We start from the raw sequence: 21,832 nt of genomic DNA on the forward strand, positions 1-21,832 counted from the left end.
TGTAAACACTATCTCGTTATATCATGAGCACATAAGAATTTTAACTAAATAGTCAATTACATAAGGTATATCAAATATTTACTTTTTTTTATACTAGCAACTAGTTAACTAGTTTATAATTGAAAAGTAGTAATTTATACCTAACATATAGTACTAATACCTAATATACCAAATCATTAAAATTGAATAAGCTTAAAAAATTTATTTTTCTATAATAAAACAAATAGTCTAATTCAAAATATTTGGATACCTACTGATTTCACAATTTATAATGCTAGTGGATAGTGGATAGAATGAGTATATCTTATATTATTACACACAAAACATAAAAATGTATAGAGCTTTTCAAAGATAAATTTATAAATAGTCTATTAAATAAAGAGAACCAATGTCAATGATTTGATAAGTAGAAAGTGATAAAATAAATACGATGTACAAAATCAATTGATTATAATTTTGATTAAAGCCATAACCACCATGTTGGTGTTAAATTATAAGTCCCACTGCAAAAAATTACTGAACAAAAGAATTAAATTTCAACCTGGAAAGCAACCACTCAGGAACTTAACATAAATATTCTACAATTATCAGCGTACGAAAGCAAATAACAGAAAAATTAATGAAATATCTATAAGATTTTTATACTTATATTGAAAAAAATTGAAGAAAAATAGCCAAATCATTAATATCTAAATTATCAAACAAGTCCCTAAATAATAAACATTAATAATATAATTAAAATGTTAAACTAAAACTCAACCAAAGCACGTCATTACCAACTAGGAAGCAAAACCTTTAAAAGACGACTTTGACCTTGACTGCCCAGACATCCTCCAAACGGATACTGAGGAACTCTGATCAGAAGATGAACAATAAATGTATCATTATAATTATTATATAAATGTAAACATTTATTTATATAATGCAATCATAATTTTAATAGCACAAAATGTGCTGAAACATTTTAAATAAATGAAAAAAAAAGTAAAATTTAAACTAAAATTATTCATCAAAAAAATTAATTACTTCAGTATTGCAACTTAACAATAACATACAATTATTATCTATTATAAATATAAAATTATTAAGTAAGAAGATTTAAGGCCACATATAATTAGGGCCTACAAATAAACAAAAATAGTACTACTTCACTCAAATTGCAGAAATACAAAAGATTACAAAAAACGTATAAGAACAATATAAATAAAATAATTAAAATGATAATAGTTTACTACTTCTAGTAGCTAATTTATTTACAACATTGATTGATTCTATTTTATTTGATAAATATTTTTCTACGTTCATCAGCATTAAACATTCCAATATATCTTGCTACGAGGTAATTCTTAAGTAATTTTTAGTATATTTCAATTTGGAAAAATTTCTTTTGCAACCTAATTGCATTACAGACAAAGTTAACATCAGCTTATAAGCAATAAATAAACTGGGATATGCATTAGTATATAAATTCTATTCCACTAAAACACCATAACTACGTAGAATTGTACATTTATACTGGCATTATGACTGCATGATCCTAAATCTTCATCACTTGAATATTCTAAAGAAAGAAATTTATAAATTTTATAATTAATATAATACAACAAATAATTATGATAAAATAATAAAAACCTGTTACAATATCCAATAAATATCGTCGGTATTGATTATTATTATTATTATTATTATTTTAATTAATTATTATATTTTAGATCTTTGTTATACGAGTACATAATCTAGTATATTTTAATATCTACAATCATACACAGATGAACTTTGTTATAAAAATGGAGCAACGAAACCTTAAGAAATATCAATAGTCATCTGTAGGGCTGGGATTTTAATGCAAATGAATTTTTTTACTGATATCCTAATACATAGGTTTGCAGTGGCACAACTAAGGGTGGAATTTAGGTGTTGTAACCCCCTCCCCCGAATTTTTGATGAAGTTTTTACAAATTCTACATAGGAAAAAAAAAGGTTTATCTTGAACACGCGAAACGACCGATTGATATGAAATATGAATATTATTCGTATTATAATTGATAAAAATAATAACATGACAATATAGAACGTTTTGTAACATTCCGTTCTACTTTAAAACATTTATAACCTTACTAATACGATTTCTCGATAGTCGATTGTATAATACTTTTTTTTGTGGTATCACAGCATGTAATAGAATTTAAACAGTTTAATTTATTTAAATATTTTACTCATAAGCCTAACTTAATCTTAATTTCTTATCCCCACCAAACACCTGCAGAAAATGCTTATTTTTTCCAAATTCAGAAAATTTATTTTTACTATGGAATTTTAAAGTATTTCAAGACACCAATAATAAGATAATTCTACAAATTGTGACAACGATAGATCACTATTACATTGATCATTTTTATTATACGTGAAAAATGTGTTACTTTTACGGATGTATTGAGTTCTTTGTACATCGTACCACGGTTCATTCTTTTCCTCTTTATTTACGAGCCACAATAAACACAAAGAGGAGTGTCGATTTCAATAAGTCCTCTTTCATAAAAAAATGTATGGTATTTTTCTTTGATTGAACAATTGAATAAAATAAAATTGTTTAGCTAACATAATGCTTAGTGTTTAAAAACTGTAGAAAAATGTATCACGTATAACAGCACGAACTAAACTGTAACGGATTTTCTAATATTTTTACGATTACAGTCACGATTATCGCCAGACTTTATTATTGAAGTTCAAACTTAATCGCAGTCGAATAAATGGGAATGACCTTATATATATATATATAGATGTGCAATAAATGACAGGTTAGTGGTAGACCAAATATGAAGTATAGAAACATGCATGGTAGACAAGTGAGCGATAAACCTCATACGACTAGAATACCAAACCGCCTGTATTTTTTTTTTAACCTACTCTCAGAGTTTCGAGGTTGGTTTTAATTTTGATTTTATGACAGTATGAAATTTTTGAATCACAAAAAAAAATTCAAAATTGATCTATATAAATTTTAAATTATGACTATATCCAGCTTCGTTTAAAGTTTTAAGTCCATTATATCACAAAGACAATGACATAAAAAATAATATCTAAGTTAATTTATAGTAAGCAATAAAACAAGTAAAATATATTTTCAAGTTAACTTCTTAAGACAATGAAAAATCTACCAACTTAGCATTTTTTAACTATTTTTTTTTTCTAACTAAAATAAATATTTGAGCCAGAAATTAAATACACCATTGAAGACAGCATGTTATACAAGATATAATTTAAAAAGAAGCAGTTATATAGGTAAACTACATTGGTATCATGTGGTTTTAAAATTTACTTACTGCAATTCATCATAATTCAAAACCTTTTTTCACTTAATTTTTATTGTTAAAATATCAATATACCAAAAAAAGAATCTAAAAATCTAAACTGAAATTAAACCAAAATCTTAGTATCTACATTTTTATATAATTTTAACTGGGTATTATTCTTCTCTAAACTATGTCTATGTTCAACATATCTCCACAGTTAATTATGATATAAATATTATAAACAATGTTTAACAGGTTGAACTTTGCATTTGTAATATTTACATAACTATCGTTATTAGTATTAAAACTATTATTTATTAATATAAAATAAACATGATAAGAAGTTGTATTGATACTGAAATATGAATTAAAATGCTAGAATATAACCATAAGCATGTGCATAAATCATTGGCAGGATAATCGTACATAACACGTTAACATTTAATAATAACAACAAATTTGGATGGGGTAACTTCATTTAACTTAATAATTATATTTTTCAATATTCTTATTAATATAAATAATATAATATTGAATATTTTGGTGAGGGAGGGAAGGTTTACGGAGTAGTCAAGTATCTATCTTGACTGCTTATACAGAGTTGCGTACAGCACACTTATGTACATAACCTACAGTTTATACATAAAATATTTACTATTTTCTATTAAGAATTTCAAAATATGATAAATTTAACTAAAATAAAATGTAAATAATAAATAGGTACGATTCAAAATGTTTTCATGATATTAAAAATGTTATCCAATCAAAAAATCAGAATCAATACTATCATAGAATGATAACATAGACTAATTAATAGACTAATTAATTAGCAATGTTATTAATATTTTTTTTAAATAATCATAAAGAAAAACTGTATGTTAACCGACAAATATAGACAAGAAATTTAAACCTATAAGTAATTGATACTTATTCTTAATTATCTAATAAACTTCAGGGACAGCATCAAGAAGGAAGGTAATGAGATAGTCATCCTTCTATTGCCTCTTTTTCTTTTTTTTTATTTATTATGTATATCACACTGATAAACTTAGTTGATTGATTCTACTATTCACATTAAATATCCTAAAATAGTGATATATAGAAAATATAACAATTTGCATTACTTATACTTATATAGTGTAGACAACTACACAATACAATGTCCCTGTAAATTCATAAATACATTGATAAGAAAAATACATTATTATTGAACTATCTCAACAATTAACATATATGTAATCCCATCAAGGCCACTAGGGTTAACAAATAAATCACTAGCAAGACTTCTAATTTTAAAACATTAATAATAACCCTTCAACATAGGTATGTACAGTGTAAATTAGATACTTGAATTTATCTTATGCTAATTTATAAAAATTTAGAAATGTATGCACTGTAATTTTCCAAACATTGAGTTAAATATAATATCCTCGATAAAAGTAGGAGAAAGCTAACAACGTATCAAGATTTAATTTTAGGAAAAGGCAACAAAAACGCCAGGTATTAATCACTCACCGAATTAACATAAAATTATAACATTAATACTCACCATTCATTTCGGTTAAGGCCATCAGGTAACAGACGAACAGATGCAAGACTCTAGACGTTCTACGCAGTCGTAATGTTTTCGCGCTAAACTCAATACTAGCAGCTTACGTTGAACGGGAAGGTGAAAAAATATCGGTCGGGGAAAAAAACGGACGAAATAAATTATTGTGTAACGATCGGCGGATCCTCAGCCTTCTTCGCGATCGAAGACCCCCTTAAGTTTTATCTTGAGTACCCAAATAAATATTAAAAATATACCGTAAATAATCTGATAACGTAGCATTGGCCACCACCACAAATCTACTAGTATTCACGATTTAAGGTGGTCATATTTTAACCCCTGTTAACCACGTACTATCTTGTACCTACAGCCGTGGCCACGATGGCAATCTCAAACCGTGATAGCATCGTATTCGCCGACGATAACACAATGACCGTCGCGTCAGTCTCATAACCAACCTGCAATTTATTACCTTTTTGTATTTATTTATTTTCTCATGAAACAGACGGACTAATTTATCACAGCAAGTTGTCTTATCATGAGTTATCAGTTTGCCATTGATAACAGGTTGTAACGGCAGTCGAGCTCGACGAAATTATTGTGTTCTCGTTAAGTTGGTTCGTGTGATTAGCTTTTAGCTTATTTATTCGTTTTCGATTGTGTAAACTTAGTTCGAAAATAAATACCGTTATCGAATCGTTGTGGAGCATTTATTAATGTAACTTCTATAAAGTGCTTTGATATATCGAACATAAATATGTCTAATCAAAAATGGTCTGAAGGTTTATCTAATGAACGGCTTACAGTGTTGATGGCTCCATTTAAAAATCGGGAAGTAAATGAAGTAAACTATGACAATAAAATGAAGTTCTGGAAAAATACCATTATAGCTGAGTGTGAACGTCGATATCGATGTTCATTTTCTATAGATGAATTAAAAACATGGTTTTTGTTCAAAGGACGATCACCGTTGTGTCTACTAATTGTTGTGGAGAATATGTTAAGGTAAAATTGGCTAAAACTTGGATATAATATATCATAAAATAGACTGATGATTATTATCTTTTGTACATTAGTATAAATTACTAAATAAAACTAATATACCTAATGAATATTTATTGCTAGTAATTTTTCAAATTCAATGATTTATAATTCTTTATAATTTATAAATTCTTCTCAAACGTATACAAACAAATAAGACTAAATCATAAAAAGAACTGACAGAATTTATCTCTTTCAATATAGCTTTTTGTATTATGTCTTTCAACTTTAAAGAAACACGATTAGTAATTAAATATTAAATTTTAAATTTTATATTCATGTGACTTTGTAAGTTCTATAATATTATCCATCTCTAAATAAATATTTGTTCAATATTTTACAAATAAAGTTATTAGGTACAATTTAGATTGTTTTTATATTAAGTATTATCTTTAAATGTAAAAACTGTTAAACATGTTTTGATATTTCAAGATTATTAATCCACATTTTAATTTTTAGAGAAGGAATTATCAAATTAAAATCAAATTTCGAACAAATGACATTTCAAAATAACAGTAATTGGTCAACTTGGGCAGTAAATACATTAGTTAAAAGTCCATTATCGTGGTCAATTGGCAGAATAAAAGAATCAATTATATCACCTACTTCTGTTATTGATGAAAAATCTGAATATGTAATTTTACAGCTAAATGAGGTAATATATCATTAAACTGTATTTATTTGTTATTATTTTTAAATATAGCTTAATTTAATTTTTTTTTTTTTAGGATCAAGCAAATGAACTATTTAATGCAATATCCTTAAATGAACAGACACAAATAATGTTTATGGATGATTTACAAAAACGCTTACATAATATGTGGAATCATGAAGTTTCAATGAGTTCTACTGAATTAATTATACATTCATTGGAAATTCGTAATAAAGCTTTTGTTGAGCATGATGAACATCTTGTAGCAAATAAAACATTAGTTAAGATTGCTAGTTGTGGGAAAGATGTTGAGCCTATATCAGAATTAGAAAAAAACTTTTTTAAATTAAAACAAACCGAAAAAATATTGATTGGTGAAATTAGCATTATGGATGAGGAAAAAGAATCTCTAGTTAAAGTAGCTAAAGATTACATTGCCAAAAATATGAAGCCTATAGTAAGTTTGTAAATAATTAAGAAAATATGAAAAAATTTAAATTAAATTCAATAATAATTGTAGGCACTTACATACCTTCGTAAAAAGAAAGAAATTGAAAAACGAATAGAAAAACAATTGAAAGCTCTTGATAATGTGCAAGCTTTGATTTCAAGAATAGAAGAATCCAAGTATAATACTGAAGTAAAAATAATTATTAATTTTCAATTTGAACTGGCATATAACCTTTGATATAATTCTTCAGGTATTACAATCATATACTCATGGACTTGCTGCCTTAAAATTAACTGCTAAAGATACAGGTCTGACAATTGACAATGTTGATGAAACAATGGCAGAATTAGCAGAAGTATTGACTACAAATAAAATATTACAACGAGCATTATAATTATATTTATCGTTTTAGGTAATACATGAACATGAAGATATGCAATCAGCACTAGGCAGTGTAGTTAATGTCAAGCATAACGAACAAGAATTAGAAGATGAACTGGCCGATCTTTTAAGTAAAGACAATCCAGCCGTATCAATCCCAAGAAGCCATAACATTCCAGGTATTATCTGTTACATGTTATATATTGATTTCATTAATTAAGAAATTTATTTTTTAGATCTTCCAAGTGTACCAGATAATAGTTTAGAAGGTGAAGAATTAGATCTTGATCAAAGGTTCCAATTGTTGAGAGAACATTAAATCAGCCATACAAAATTCAACGTATTACATGTCTGTTATAATCTTTATAATAATGAAATTATGATTGCTCAAATGTTATTGGTTTTCTAATTAACATTATGGTAATACTTTTTTTTCATTTCATTGATAAATATATTTTTGTTTTTTACTGGTGGAAAAATTAGGTAAAATATTATTTTACTAAATACCTAATATCTACTTCATTAAACACAAATTTATTTTTGGTAAAACAGGTTAATAAAATTAACATAAATTGTAATCACAGATTGAAGTTAAGCAAACTCTTACATAAGTGAACTTCAATTTTACAAACCTATTAATAATAATAATAGCTATATTTTTATTAATAATTATTGTACTAAAAATACATAAAAGTTATTATTGATCTATAACAATTCAACAAATAAATTATGTGAATGTACCTACTCTTTATAATTATTATATAAATATTACAACACATTTTTAAATGAAGCACATGGTTTACTTCTATAAACTAGTAGTATATAAATACTGAACACTAGTAAACCAATTATTCATCTACAAATTAGTGAGAAAATATGTATTTTAGATATAGTTAAAAATGCTTTTCTTCATTTGAAACCGTCCAGTTTTTTAAAATATTTCATAATGCCTATGAAAATAAAACCTATCTAAAAGCTTATATTAATTTGTTGAAATAAATACAAAAAAAAAAAATGAGATTTTTTTTACAATTAAAACTTTAAAACTATCTTTAAAATCAAAAACTAAATTCGATACATTTTTATGAACAACTAAAAATATGATTTTATTATAATAATTTACGTGATCATTACTGGAAGATAGTCATGCATGAAGATACAACGTATTCTAAATATTTATAAAATCACGATTATCTGGAGCAATCCCAGATTATGATCATTTTGGACCCAGGGCCAAACAATTTTAGGGGCCCATAATCATAATCAAAATATTGGTGATCCAGACATAAATATATTTCAAAGACGAAAAAAAAATTATATTCTAATTTATTAATTTATTTCTTGCTTTTTTAAATATAAAAATAAAAATTTTATTTGTATAAATAATTTTTTCCTGCTTCTTGGGAAGCAAACCTTTTTATTATATCATTGGTAGTAATTACCTCCAAAACATCACTGTCGTCTGAACCCTAAACCATAAAACTATTTAAATTTTCTTTAGAACTGATCTTTCTATACTTGTTTTTTATATGAGGAAAAAAAACTTACTATCCACCAGGGGTCCACTATTGTTTGATATCCGTTGTGACCCTGGGTCCATGACCCCTCCCCTTAATCCGAGTTTTATCTGGATTTATTATAGAAATGAGTCACACGAATAAATGAAAACCAAAGTTAATCTTTATTTTACAAATTTTAATTAATTATTATAACATTATATTTAATCTATATTATACAAGTACATATTTCATTTTTTTTAAATTTTAAGGTCTTGACATTTGAAGTAATCAGTTTTTGTTTTTTTGCGTTTTTAAATTATTTTTTTTTATTTCTACTGTTTCTTGAATTCATGTCATCATGGAAGTCAACATTTTCCTGCTCGCAATAGTTCTGGAGAAGTCCATAAATCTTTTTAAAATATAATTCATACATTATTTATTAAATTAATATTATTTATCGTCATTAATCTATATACTGTTTATTTTTGGTACACGCAAATTTTTAGAGGAATAACACGGTTTACAACCAAGATTACTTTATATTCAAATAATACTCTATATTTGACAAAGGTCACTTAAAAATTCACAATTTTTGGTGCTTGTAATCCAGAAATATTAACAATGTCATACATCAATAAATAGTTAAATTTTGAATGTATAACTTCAATAAATATAGTCATTTGTTACAAAAATAGAGTCATTAATCAAAACGTGTAACACGGAAACCCGAATCATAGATAAAACATACAACTTAAGTAACACAAAAATCAAATTCATCTTAGCCGGTCTGTAGTCATAATAACAACCTTCACGTCTAATTAATTAATGTTATTGTAATATTTATTTGGATTATTAATTGTAAGAATCTTATTTATACAGAATAAAACATTTACTCTAAATTAAGTAATATTTGAACACTTTTTCTGGACTTAACATAAGTATTCAATTAATATATATTTTTAGATGTTCATAGTAGATAATAGGATCATGTTATATCTCTGCTCTGAGATCAATTAGAACTTAGTTTAATCACTTATTAAAAAAAAAAAGTTATATTAAAATAAAAAAATTTTTCTTTGCTCAGAATTTAAAATAGAATAAAAGAGCACATTTTATTTCGTCACTTAAAATTTATGGCTGTTGAAACAAAACGGCCTAGTACTTTTATATTTAAAAATTAATTGAAGCCACCGTATGCATTGTAACATCTATAACCAATTACCAATTTTATAAGATAACAAAGAAATGTATTTTCAGGTGTGTAATAAAAATATCTATAACATCAAGAAACCAATAAATGGTCATATAATACCAGTTTTACTTTGTCATTATAAAATCATTTTTTATACATTTGGTGCAATGTATCCTACATTAAAAATTAAATTACTTAGTACCTCAAACATACTCTACTTAATGTACAACTCTAATCATTCATCAGCCTTTTTAAGTACTATCTAGACCAAAAATGAGGAACCACAAACACTGAAACTTAAATAATAGATATTTCAAAAACAATATATTTGAAAGGGCAGTTACTAAATTTGTTCCAATTCATTAAATATTGTTTAATGAATTAATTGTTATGTAGCATGTTTAATAGGATATAATTTTTTGAAATATCAAAGTTATATTTATGTAACTTATGACAAATACACAAAAATAACTTATTATTATTTCATAATTTAAATTAAAATTATTTCTTTTTTGAATATTCTCAGTTACAAATATGATTAGAGTAAATATAAGTAGTTGACTTCATTGGAATTGAGAACCCTTTTTTTTTTTTTTTGTAATATAAATAGTATATTTTACAAATTTGAACTACTAATTCCAAAAAATAAAAATAAACAACTGTTGCAATAAGATTTACAACATATTACAAAAAAACTTTGTACGTATTAGATATTAAGCTTCTATTTTTAATATTTTTTACAATTAAAAAAAATATATATATATATATATAAAATACTAATATAAATTAGGCTAGTAGTTAAAAATAAAAAGAAAAAAAAAACTACTACCTATCTGTCCTACACAAAAGCATTTCAATAAGTCACAAATCCTAAGGCCACTTCTGAAAGTTTATTATACTTTAACATTATACATAGTACAAATTATGAATTCTATACTATCATGTTTATTAAATATTTGTACTTCATCCAAAAAAAAACATAAATACTTGTTGAGAAATGTTTTGTAACAATTATTTTTCAAAGATCCCGAAATTAAATTTTATCACTTTCAAAGCATGGTAAATAAATCTGAGTAAAATAGAATTTCATTACCTTCATAATGATGAAAAGGAAGCGATAAAAATATTTATCAATGTGGACATAAAAAAAAATGTACACTCAAAACAAATTTGATTAAAAGATTTTCAATCTAATTATATAATATATTTTATAGCAGTTGAGCAAATTGAATAAACAAAATGAATATGCAATTGTGACTTTGCAATATAGTATTAATAAATGTTGTCAGACAAAAAGATTTCCTAATATAAAGCTTGAAGAAAAAACAATAGATTTCAATTACAATAATACCATTAAATAAATAAGAAAAATATAAATATCTACATAAAATATTAAAATTATATAATATTAAAACTATGTATATAATTATTTTACATGTATAAGGATTAAAAAAGGATGTAACACAAGATTTGTTTAACTATCAAAAAAGATATTTTCATTTCCAATTGAGTTTAAAAATAGTACACAAAAAATATATTAATAGAAACATGAATTACAATACCAGAGGATTATAAATAATTTTAAAATAAGAATCCTTGAAGTTCATTGTGTTTACATGAATTTCTTTCTGCGTTAGAAAAAAATTATTTCCTAATGTCTTTAAAATCTAAGCATTCTAAAACAAAATTGTATTCCAAAAACCTGTGTTAATAAGAATGCATCACCCTGTATTATTCATTGCATTTTATTAATGGAGTACTCAAAAAAAAATAAGGGCTAACACAAAAATGAAGTGGTAAAAAATATATATATATATATTTTTACAATTAATGGAATTATGAATATTTTTTACTTTTGAACAAAAAGATAACAAGTATAGGAAATTATTAATGTTTAAAATGATAATAGAATTCTTCATTTTTTTTTCAACATGCTTATGCTAAGATGCACTGTACTTTTTTGAAGTAGCCCGAAGGATTCAATTGGTATCCTAATTATTATCCATCTAATAATCGTCAATATCATAAAGTTCATTTGGATCCAAATCATCACACTGCATACTTTGGAAATCAACTTTGTAACGTAATAGTCCTGAAATATATAATAAAATAAGGTTAACCAAATATCAAACAGAATAATTTAATAAAAAAAATCAAACATGAAAACAGTATAAAACTAATAAAATATGTTTATAACTAAGGCTGGTATTTCAATGAACTTTCCATTTGTTTCAAAAGTTTGCTGTGCAATGCTCTTATTGTAACAAACTTGTTTCATTTGCTTTTGAGAGAATATAAAAAATTGTATTTAGCATTTTTTTTTTATATTTTATGAATATTTTCTTAATTTTTAGATTTTTTAGTGTTTTAGCAGGCATTTTTAAAGACTTTAAATAAATTCAATTTGATTTAAGATTTTACACACAATATGTTGTTATATAAATATAAGAAATTATATAATAGGCACTCATAATTCATATTATATAATCAGACAATATTTGACATCAAAACCTAGATAATAAGGACCGGGGCTTATAATCTCTTATGTGGTGTATTTAAAATGAGAGATCGAATATTTAGAATTGGTATAATCAACATCTGATGATATCATTTAATGTGAGTTTTATTTTATTGTAACTACCATATGAATTAATATTTTTTAATTTAGTTGTTAATTTTCTGAGGCATTTTTTGAGTTTTTCAGATCGTTTTTGCTTTTTTTTTAAGAGCATTAAAATCCCAGCCCTATTTATTGCCTATTTTTAAACCATAACTCAAGTATAATAAAAACTATAGTTTCCAAGTAAGCATGTTACCCTCCTCTCTAAAAAAAGCAAAATATAATCAAAAAAAAAAACTTAAAACTTGACTTAAAAAACAAGCATATCAAATTATTAAACATATATTTTACTATACAAGATTTTCTTTGCATAAATATTAAAAACAAAAGATAATTTACCAAAAAGTGGCTCTACATATATAATATTAGAACAGATAAGACTTTTTACAAAATAATACAACATACTTAAAATTAATATAAGTGGCAAATATAATAAAATTACTTTGTATAAATATTCATACTTCTATGGCCAATATAAATTATTATTATAAATGTTTATATTATAGCGAATAGTTTTATATAATATATAATATATAATCAATGATAATATTTAATAAGTATATTATTGATTATATCAAGTTCATAAATAGTATTTTTATGCAATTTTAATGTTGGAATATTTAAATTTCATTTTCTTTAATTATAAGGATGGTAAATTTTTCTCGATACTAAGTAGTTATATATTTTGAAAAATATAATATAATGAATGTGAAATTAACAATTCTAGACTTTATATATACCATGTAAATGAATATAAGTATAGAAATAGTATGGAAAATACAATGTTTTAAATTTAAAAATAAAGAGTATTACTTAGATAAATTATACAAATATACAGAAATGGAACATATCTACTATGAACACAAAACGGAATAATTAAAGAATATTAAAACTAAAAATCAAGTGGATCCAAGTGTTAATGATTGTAAGTAATAAATCTTTATACTTGGTAATTTAATTCTGAACTAAGGTCTATATGAAATAATGAACATCTTATCTTATCTTATACGATTAATAAATACACTAAATAAAAAACCACATTTAAGATAGAAAAGATAAATATTTTCCGCCTATACATACAAAAAAAATCCAGAAATTAGATATTTATTACTATAGTTTTATGTACTTAAGTATTGTTTTTTTTTTTTTTTTTTTTTTTATGAAATAAAATAAAGAAAATATATTTCTCATTATTTTTTCTGAACTTTGTATAAAACACAATTTAAAAAACTATTATCATTCAAACTAACTTACAAAAATCTACAGTTAAATATGTTAAGAGCAATAATTTTTACAAAAAAAATAATATATTTAATTAAAATATTGTTTAAAATAAATAAATAAATTGGTGAAAGCTGTACTATTTTTTTGGTAAAAAAATACCACACATATTTCACATGCATAGTTATCAAATCATAATACAAAACAAACTCATGCTTTTAATGTAACACATAGCAGTACTTGTTAATTGAGAATGAAGCTACCTTAGGTTAGTAAACAAAGTTTAGTAATCATCAAGATTCACATCGTCCAATGGCTCATCCGCTTGCAAGGACTGAAAGTCAACCTTGTAGCGGAGAATGCCTGTCAATAAATTTAGATCTTTATACTTTAGAAAAATTCTCTAAGATGTATCAACCATAATTTGAAAACCATTTATATTATATAAGCTTAATATTAAATATCACAAGTTATAAAAAAATATGTGACCAAATAGTTTGAAAAATTTTTGATCAGTATTATTTAAGTTAAATATAAATTATTTTAAAAAAAATACTGACCTCCTATGCCACCAAATCCTCTTACAAATTGTGATCCTTCTTGAGATTTATCTGTAATTATTTCTAAGGTAGCTCCAAACATTTTGTAATTATTTGCTAACCATTCCAAAAGTGGTTGACATTCAACTAACTCCAATTCTACTCCAGTCTATAACAAAATAGTTTTATAATTAGTTCAAAGTAGAATCATGTTATGATTTCTGAAATATGCATTTAAAAATATATATTGGAAATATATTTTATTAAGACTTGTTTATATTGAAACATTATTATTATTGGTTATTTATAATTTTAACATACATCTCTTTCTGTGAAATGTGTTTTGTCTTTTTCTTGTTCTGGTGTCAAATGTAATATTTTTTCTTCGGATGTGGTATGATTTTTTAAGACATATCTCTGAATATCTAAGTTTTCCCAACATATTAATGTTTCGACAGACCCAAGTTCAAGAGCTTTTAAAGTATCCTCAACACCAAAACAGTATTTTCCAGTATCTTGACTAATCTCATCAAAATAGCGACCTAAAAAAAATTTACATTGTAATTCAAAGAAAAAGAACTATAGTAATTGTCTTTAATATTAAAAAGAAAAATAGATACATAAATATTATTTTAATACATAATGCTTTAAATCTAAAACAAATTTACTCTATAAAAATAAAATAACATATTTTTAATGACTTTTATTTTATAAAATATTATATTAGAGCAGGTCATTAATTAAAAACTGTTAGAAGCATAAGAACTAAGTAACTGCAATTACATTAGCCGTATTGTTTTTATCAATAAATACCCATAGATCCTACACTAATAAACAGATCATTTTATTAGTTCCCCAATGGTCAACAATGACAACGCTGATCACAAATAAGTTACTGAACATATGATATAATTGTATACAATTATAAATTTATAATTTTACTCGGATGGCATTACATTCAATATGCCATATCTCGCACGTCTATCAGTTTTTATGTACTCCATCTATTAGTAAACAGTTTATATTTTTCAACTATTTTCTATCAGTGATCAACAAGATGTTATTTTATTTTAAACAGCTTAAGATTATTTTGCCATATATAGAGTAATATGAGATATAATAAATTTATTTCTTACCAATTAATTTTTTTTCTTGAATAAATTTAACATTTTGTAATGATTCAGCAGCTAATTCAATAGCTTGATTAAAACCATTTTCACCACCATATGATACATCAACTAATTTAATAATTTTAGCTTGCAACCGCTAAAACAAAATTAGAATATTACTACATAGGTACCATAATATTAATGAATATACTTACAGGATCAAACATATCAGATTGACTAAGTTCTGTTTTGAAGTCTGCACTACCAGCCAATATTAATCCAGCTATATTAGGTTTGTCATTTGTAATAAAAAGTTGAGTGGCTACTTCTGCTACTTTACGAACATAATTGTGACGTTTTTCCATACGTAAACGAGCAAAACGTAAAGCAGATTGACCTCCTCTACCGTGCTTCTTAGGTAAATCAACAGTAAATTTATGCAGAACCTTAAAATTGAAATAAAAATGAACAAAATAAATAATTAGCTAAATATAAAGGTACTGAAGTTACCTCTCTGGTGTTTCCTTGTAATGTACCAAATAGTGCTCCATTACCATCCATCACAATGAAACCAAATTTATTGTCATCTGCTAAAAGTGCTGTCAATGCTTCAGTATGGAACTATAGCATAATTGTATAAGATATAAATGTTGTCAAATTAAAAATACTTGAAATATAAATAAATAAAATGACTCACCTTATTATCACAAAGGTATAAAGAAGTATTAATAGGTTTGAATGGCTCAAAGTCAATATTGACTTTCTTTTCTTTACCTTCCTCAGTCACAATGGTTCCACAATATACTACTAATCCATTAGGGGGAACTAAAAAAACAATATATATTGTTAATATACATGACAAATAAAACGAATAAAGAATTTAAAAAAATTACCTTTTGTGTACAATTTTAATCTTTGTTGTACTGATGTAATAGCACCCAACACTGACAATCTGTTTACACGTGACTTGATGTTTGATGCAGTACCATATTCATCAGCCAACATTTTACTTACTCTAGAAATCTGATCTTTAGGTGGTATGATTAATGAGATCATACTTGTTCCATTCCTAAAAATATAATAAATAAGATACTTATAAAGATTCTTTTGAATAAAAATTAATCTTTTAGTTGTTTCTGATAACAACAAACTGATTAATTCAGCAACTCAAAAATGTTACAAATGTAAAAATGATGTTCCAAGTATGTATGTTTAATGACTATAGACCAAGTTGAGTAAGATTATAAGATGTGAATCAAACACTAAAAACATTATGCTAGACCAAATATAACTTTAATTTTCAATCATTATTTGTGTGAGCACCATAGAGCATTGAGTAAGCTTAATCAAACGTAACAGTTGGTAGCGCAACTAAAAAAAATGGTATATTTTAAATAGAAGAAATCGCTGCATGATACAAAAAATGCTGTGGGCGAAACCAAATTAGTTAGCATATTTCAAGCGGGCATTTACAATACAGTAGTACCATCAATAAGTCAAAAAATGTTTTTTACACAAGAGGCATGATAATAAATCTAGCTAGGATGAATTTTCAATGATCCATTCAAGAATTAGCTGAGTGATCGAGTACACAGAGGGGTGGGTGGAAGGAATAAGAAGATCGAGTATAAACCTCGGGAAACCGTAGGTCAAGGGGCAACGTCGACAAAATCGACCTAGCATTGGCCGAGACGTTCGAAAGCACGTAGGTACGACCACGTCAATAGCGGACACGTTTCCGACGTGTTGCTATCGATGACACGGAGCAGGTGCGAAAAACACGCGCGGACACCATGGTGGCCATAAAAACTCCAACGTCGGGTGGGCCGAAACGATGGCCGCTGCATCCGACCGATCGCACTCCAAACCCGCAAAAAACTCACCCTCTAGCCATCTCCAAGCTCTTGATAAGCTTCTTGATCTTCCATATTTCTACGTTCCGATCGGACGTGGTTTCCTCACCGTTCGTGGTCATTGTCGTTAAGTTTCGGGACGAGAATATGAAAAATGCACACGAGTATCGGCCGAATGACAGAAAAAAAGAGAGAAAGAGAGTGAGAGAGAGAAAAGAGAGTGCGATCTGTGTGCGTGTGTTAACGATAAATAGAGAACGGCGGGGGAGAGGGGAATAAAGGTATGAAACGATCGTGGGGCAGCAACGCGACGCGACGGAAGACAACGGACAGCCTGGACGAACGCGTACGATCGTGGATATCGGAAAACCGGGAAAACGTATTGTTTCGCGATCGCTTTGCAATTTGGCGAAGTAGGTTAGGCGCGAGGAACACACACTGGTCCGCACACGCAGACACACTCACTCGATCGGTCGCACGCACGCGTTGCTGACGGGATCGCGAATGGTGGTGCGGAAGAGACGTTCGCGGTGCCCGTGGCGTGGTCTCCGTGTCGCCGCCGCCCGACGACGGGTCTACGGTGTGACGTCCGCGAGTGATAAGACGGTGATAACGCGCGCGGGACACATAGTCGCGATGTGTTCGACCACCTCTCGAACTTCTATCCACGGAGCCACGTTACTGACGTCCGCTTGTCGTGAACAAGTTATTATTTACCAGTTCTACGATTTTATCGCGGACCCTACCTGTACAGCAACGATATGCGGTATACTTATTTAAAATGGGCTATTTTGGATAAACTCCCGTTCAGGTTCTTCGCGATTTAAACGATTTATCGGCGGGGAACACGTCCCGTCGTGTCCAGTGACGTATTTGCGGAGGCATAGATCTTACCCTTATCTTTTACCTATGATCATACCCCTCTTGAGCTACTTATTTTCTACGAGTACTTTTCAATATTATATTACTTCTGTCTTGTAAGAATGCTTAAAATTCTTATGGGTATGACAGATGTGAATATTTTATCTTGGATGTGACTTTTTTAAAACTAAAAATATGTACATATTGTTACTATCGGCTAATAGGTAAACGAATTATCGATTATCGATCCCTATAGTTATTATGACGATCGTCGGCGTACTGTTATGCACACGAGTAAATATTAAATCGCAGCTCCCAACGTAAATGACCTACGATTTATGATTAGTTATCAGTGGAACGAAACGATCAACGAACGACAAAAACTTTCCAGCTGTTCGATTTCAGATGCTGTTCCGAAATTCCAAGCACGTGTACGGGAAAGAGGGAAATCGATGGCTAAAAAATAGCATGGCCCGTAGAGGTCAAGGAGACCACAGCGACATCTGTGAACAATGCATGCGATGGACGTCAATACATTGACTATATCACATTGTATAGTATTATGATTTATTATGATTTCGTGTCTTATTTTTACTTAAAAAACTCAAGTACAACCACATACGGTCTGCTCAGTGGTTGCGTCCTTTTATTTCGTACTATAACTGAAAGCCAGAGGATTGACATTGGTGTAGGTCTCGAAACCCGTATTATTTACGATCCTACATTATAGAAAATAATATATACACTACATAATTCCTGTAAAAATGTCTATGCACTGTAATAACTAAAGACTGTAGTTTTCAATACCAATATAAATTGGTAAAATATTAATATTTGAAATCGTGGTAATTACATCGAATACATTTTCAAACAAAGCATGTTATGACCATTCCTTAATCTACAAAAACACCAAAACTTGTGCTTAGTGATAACAACATGATCAATTTATTTTGATAACAGGATATAGATATTAGTTATCTCTCAAATTTCTAAAATTTAAACTTTATTTCTTACATAGACCTTTAAAGATATGTGTCTATAGTTTATACATAATTTGTTTATTCTAATTTCAACATTATAACTTGCAGACATTTTATGTTTCATTTATTCAAATATGAATCTTCTAAATCAATATATTTATATAATTAACATGTTAATATTATTTAATGGAAATTGATGGCTTCAAATTGAAATTATGATAATATAGGTAACAAAAGTATGCCAAAAAAAAATAAAAAACTTTTTTCGTCTAGATCTCTTAAACATACAAAGTAAGTACATTACGACTATGAATTAAAAAAATAATCATAAAATACTAAGTTCATGAATTTTATAGTATTATATAAATTAAAGATTATTTAAAATACTATAATTTCTAAATATTTTACCTTAGTCTAACCTACTTTCTTAACTAATTGAATTCATCCAAACCATAAAAAAAATTATAATTTATTTTCATTTATCATATGCCTTAATCGTCTAAGTTATCAGCTTTTCTCATTTTGCTTCCAATTACCTATATTTATTTTTTTAATCAGTTAACTCTTCCTATAATTCCTCATTAATATCCCCGACGATTCTTAAGTACCCTTATAATTTCTCAAAAAATCTAATAATTTTCTATCACATTTCATCCATGATCCTTCCCTTATGTTTTACCTATATTTTTAAATATATATAAATACTCAATTAAAAAAAAAAAAAAAATATGACTTTTATCAATTTAAAAATAGCAATTTTAATATTTTTCTCAACTAAAATAAGATTTAGTTTTATTTATAATTAAAAAGATTAACTTATGTTGATAAATGTTAACTCTCAAATAGATTTTAATTTTTAATTTATCTAAAAAAATGTAATTAAACTAAATTTAATTTAAGTACCTATTACTCTTTTCTATAAAAAAAAAAACCTAAAAATCTTGATGATTATTGAAGTTGAGTTGTTGGACCATCAATATTTAAGAAAATCTTTAAATTTAAATGTAACTTTTATATTTAGTTAAAAAATAAAAAAGAAGGTAATTAAATTTTTGAGTCATGTGAATTAAGAATATAAAAAAATATGATTATCTTGTTAAAACAAGAGATTTAGCAACTAATATATACTCATAGGACAGGATGTATTCTTAAAAAGTACATTCTGATGTACAAAGAGGACTTATATTATTCATCTGATACTTTATTGAGAATTATTATCTTTTGAAAAAAAACTTTTCATTTGTTTTTTATCTTTTAACTGTCGCATAGTGTTTTGTTAGGAAGAGAAGAGGGAAAATATAGAAATTACAATTTATCATTACTATATTTTGTATAAATTCATTTATTTACAGATATAAAAGTATTACTAGGTTATGGTCTCTTTGATCCTTTTGCCTACTACTGTTCCTGTACTGTAATTATTATTTCAAAATAATTTTTTTATTGTTCATTATATATTGAATCATTTATATTTTAAATATTGATTTCCATTCATTAGAATTTTTATTATTTTTTACAAATATTTTTATTTTATCGTGTATAATAAATTAATTTTATATTTTTTTTAGGAGCACAGAAGAATGTCTAGACATTATTTCCACTTCTTCTTTCTGGACAAACTTATTAGGAAAAATTAAAGAATTATTAAATGAATCTAATCCATTATCAATCCTATGTTATGGGTTAGGAAATTTCTTGGAAAATATACAATCTAAATATCAATTAAGTTTACTTTTAGCAATTAAAAATGAGTTAAATGTTGAAAAATGTTATGTTTATGATCCTACATTTACGGATAATGAACGTATTTATTTAGCCAAGATTGGATGCGATTTGATCAGTCATAATGAGGAAGGAAAACGGAAATTGTCACCAGATACATTTGTATACATGCCACATTGTCCAAAGCAGTTACTGAATAATTTACTATGGGCAAATTGGGATAAAGTTGTACTAACAACTTGTATATTTGTTTGTAATAGCATTGATCAAACAGTTACTTCAACACCTAATAGGATTTTAAATAAGGATGCATATTACATACAAAAAGTATCTCCATATGTCAATGAACAAAAATTTCCTAATGATTTTATATATGATGATATATTCAATGATATGTCACTTCATACTTTTCCCTATGAAAAATTGAATGTATTAGAAGATATTTTTTGGAAACGTGGTGAAGAACCATCTTATGACAATGATGTATTAGAATTTATAACAAAATTTGAGTGTATGTCATTTCGTTAATAAAATTTAAGTTTTATGTTATAAATTATAACAATACAACTATTTACTTATTTCAAATATGTGTTGTTCACAATTTGTTACTTATTCAAAGTTCTTATATTAGTCTATATTATAGTCTATATTAGTCATAGAGTAATATAGAGGTCATGGAGGCTATAATAATAACCCAACAGCCCAACATTTTCGAACAGCATATAGAAAATTAGTGATCAAACTGAATAATGTCCAATGTTTTAATACTGGAAATTACATACCACTGGAAGATATTGATATTTTGTACTATTCTAGTACAAACTCTATCAAAGTATTGAACAATAACTCCTTAGGTATAAATTCAGATG

The 21,832-nt window shown here is 26.5% G+C and overlaps 4 protein-coding genes across 8 annotated transcripts in view; 2 read left to right on the top strand and 2 right to left on the bottom strand.

Moving 5' to 3' along the window:
- LOC112687895 (pantothenate kinase 1) overlaps positions 1-4,930 on the bottom strand; it is a 29,198-nt gene extending 24,268 nt beyond the window's left edge. For 3 of the 4 annotated variants that reach the window (XR_003149027.1, XR_003149026.1, XM_025560873.1), the window contains exon 1: positions 4,843-4,930. Coding sequence is in view for 2 of the 4 variants with exons in the window: in XM_025560873.1 (XP_025416658.1) it covers positions 4,843-4,845 (3 nt within the window). In the remaining 2 variants the exon portion in view is untranslated. The remainder of the gene's footprint in view (positions 1-4,842) is intronic. The other variant, XM_025560877.1, reaches the window with a different exon arrangement.
- A 660-nt stretch (positions 4,931-5,590) lies between these two features.
- LOC112687894 (charged multivesicular body protein 7) lies at positions 5,591-7,834 on the top strand. The gene is made up of 7 exons (XM_025560872.1): positions 5,591-5,847; positions 6,343-6,538; positions 6,612-6,992; positions 7,056-7,175; positions 7,237-7,341; positions 7,399-7,546; positions 7,604-7,834. The coding sequence occupies exons 1-7, from the start codon at positions 5,600-5,602 to the stop codon at positions 7,684-7,686; spliced, it is 1,281 nt and encodes a 426-aa protein (XP_025416657.1). The 5' UTR covers positions 5,591-5,599; the 3' UTR covers positions 7,687-7,834.
- A 3,951-nt stretch (positions 7,835-11,785) lies between these two features.
- On the bottom strand, positions 11,786-17,932 carry LOC112687905 (eukaryotic peptide chain release factor subunit 1). Of its 2 annotated transcripts, XM_025560890.1 has the most exons (10): positions 17,431-17,932; positions 16,441-16,616; positions 16,245-16,372; positions 16,058-16,168; positions 15,763-15,993; positions 15,575-15,704; positions 14,760-14,980; positions 14,460-14,607; positions 14,163-14,262; positions 12,063-12,150 (listed from the first exon to the last, which is right to left on the bottom strand). In XM_025560890.1, the coding sequence occupies exons 1-9, from the start codon at positions 17,520-17,522 to the stop codon at positions 14,183-14,185; spliced, it is 1,317 nt and encodes a 438-aa protein (XP_025416675.1). In that variant the 5' UTR covers positions 17,523-17,932; the 3' UTR covers positions 12,063-12,150; positions 14,163-14,182. The 2 variants fall into 2 exon arrangements, with proteins under 2 accessions (XP_025416673.1, XP_025416675.1); XM_025560888.1 differs by lacking the exon at positions 14,163-14,262 and having other exon boundaries at positions 11,786-12,150; positions 17,431-17,927.
- Positions 17,933-19,432: 1,500 nt separating this feature from the next.
- LOC112687907 (SRR1-like protein) lies at positions 19,433-21,516 on the top strand. Its single transcript, XM_025560891.1, has 2 exons — positions 19,433-19,532; positions 20,810-21,516. The coding sequence occupies exons 1-2, from the start codon at positions 19,480-19,482 to the stop codon at positions 21,489-21,491; spliced, it is 735 nt and encodes a 244-aa protein (XP_025416676.1). The 5' UTR covers positions 19,433-19,479; the 3' UTR covers positions 21,492-21,516.
- Positions 21,517-21,832: the final 316 nt, after the last annotated feature.

The sequence above is a fragment of the Sipha flava genome, unplaced genomic scaffold, assembly GCF_003268045.1.
Source record: "Sipha flava isolate LNK unplaced genomic scaffold, YSA_version1 36_pilon_pilon, whole genome shotgun sequence".
Lineage (NCBI taxonomy): Eukaryota > Metazoa > Arthropoda > Insecta > Hemiptera > Aphididae > Sipha > Sipha flava.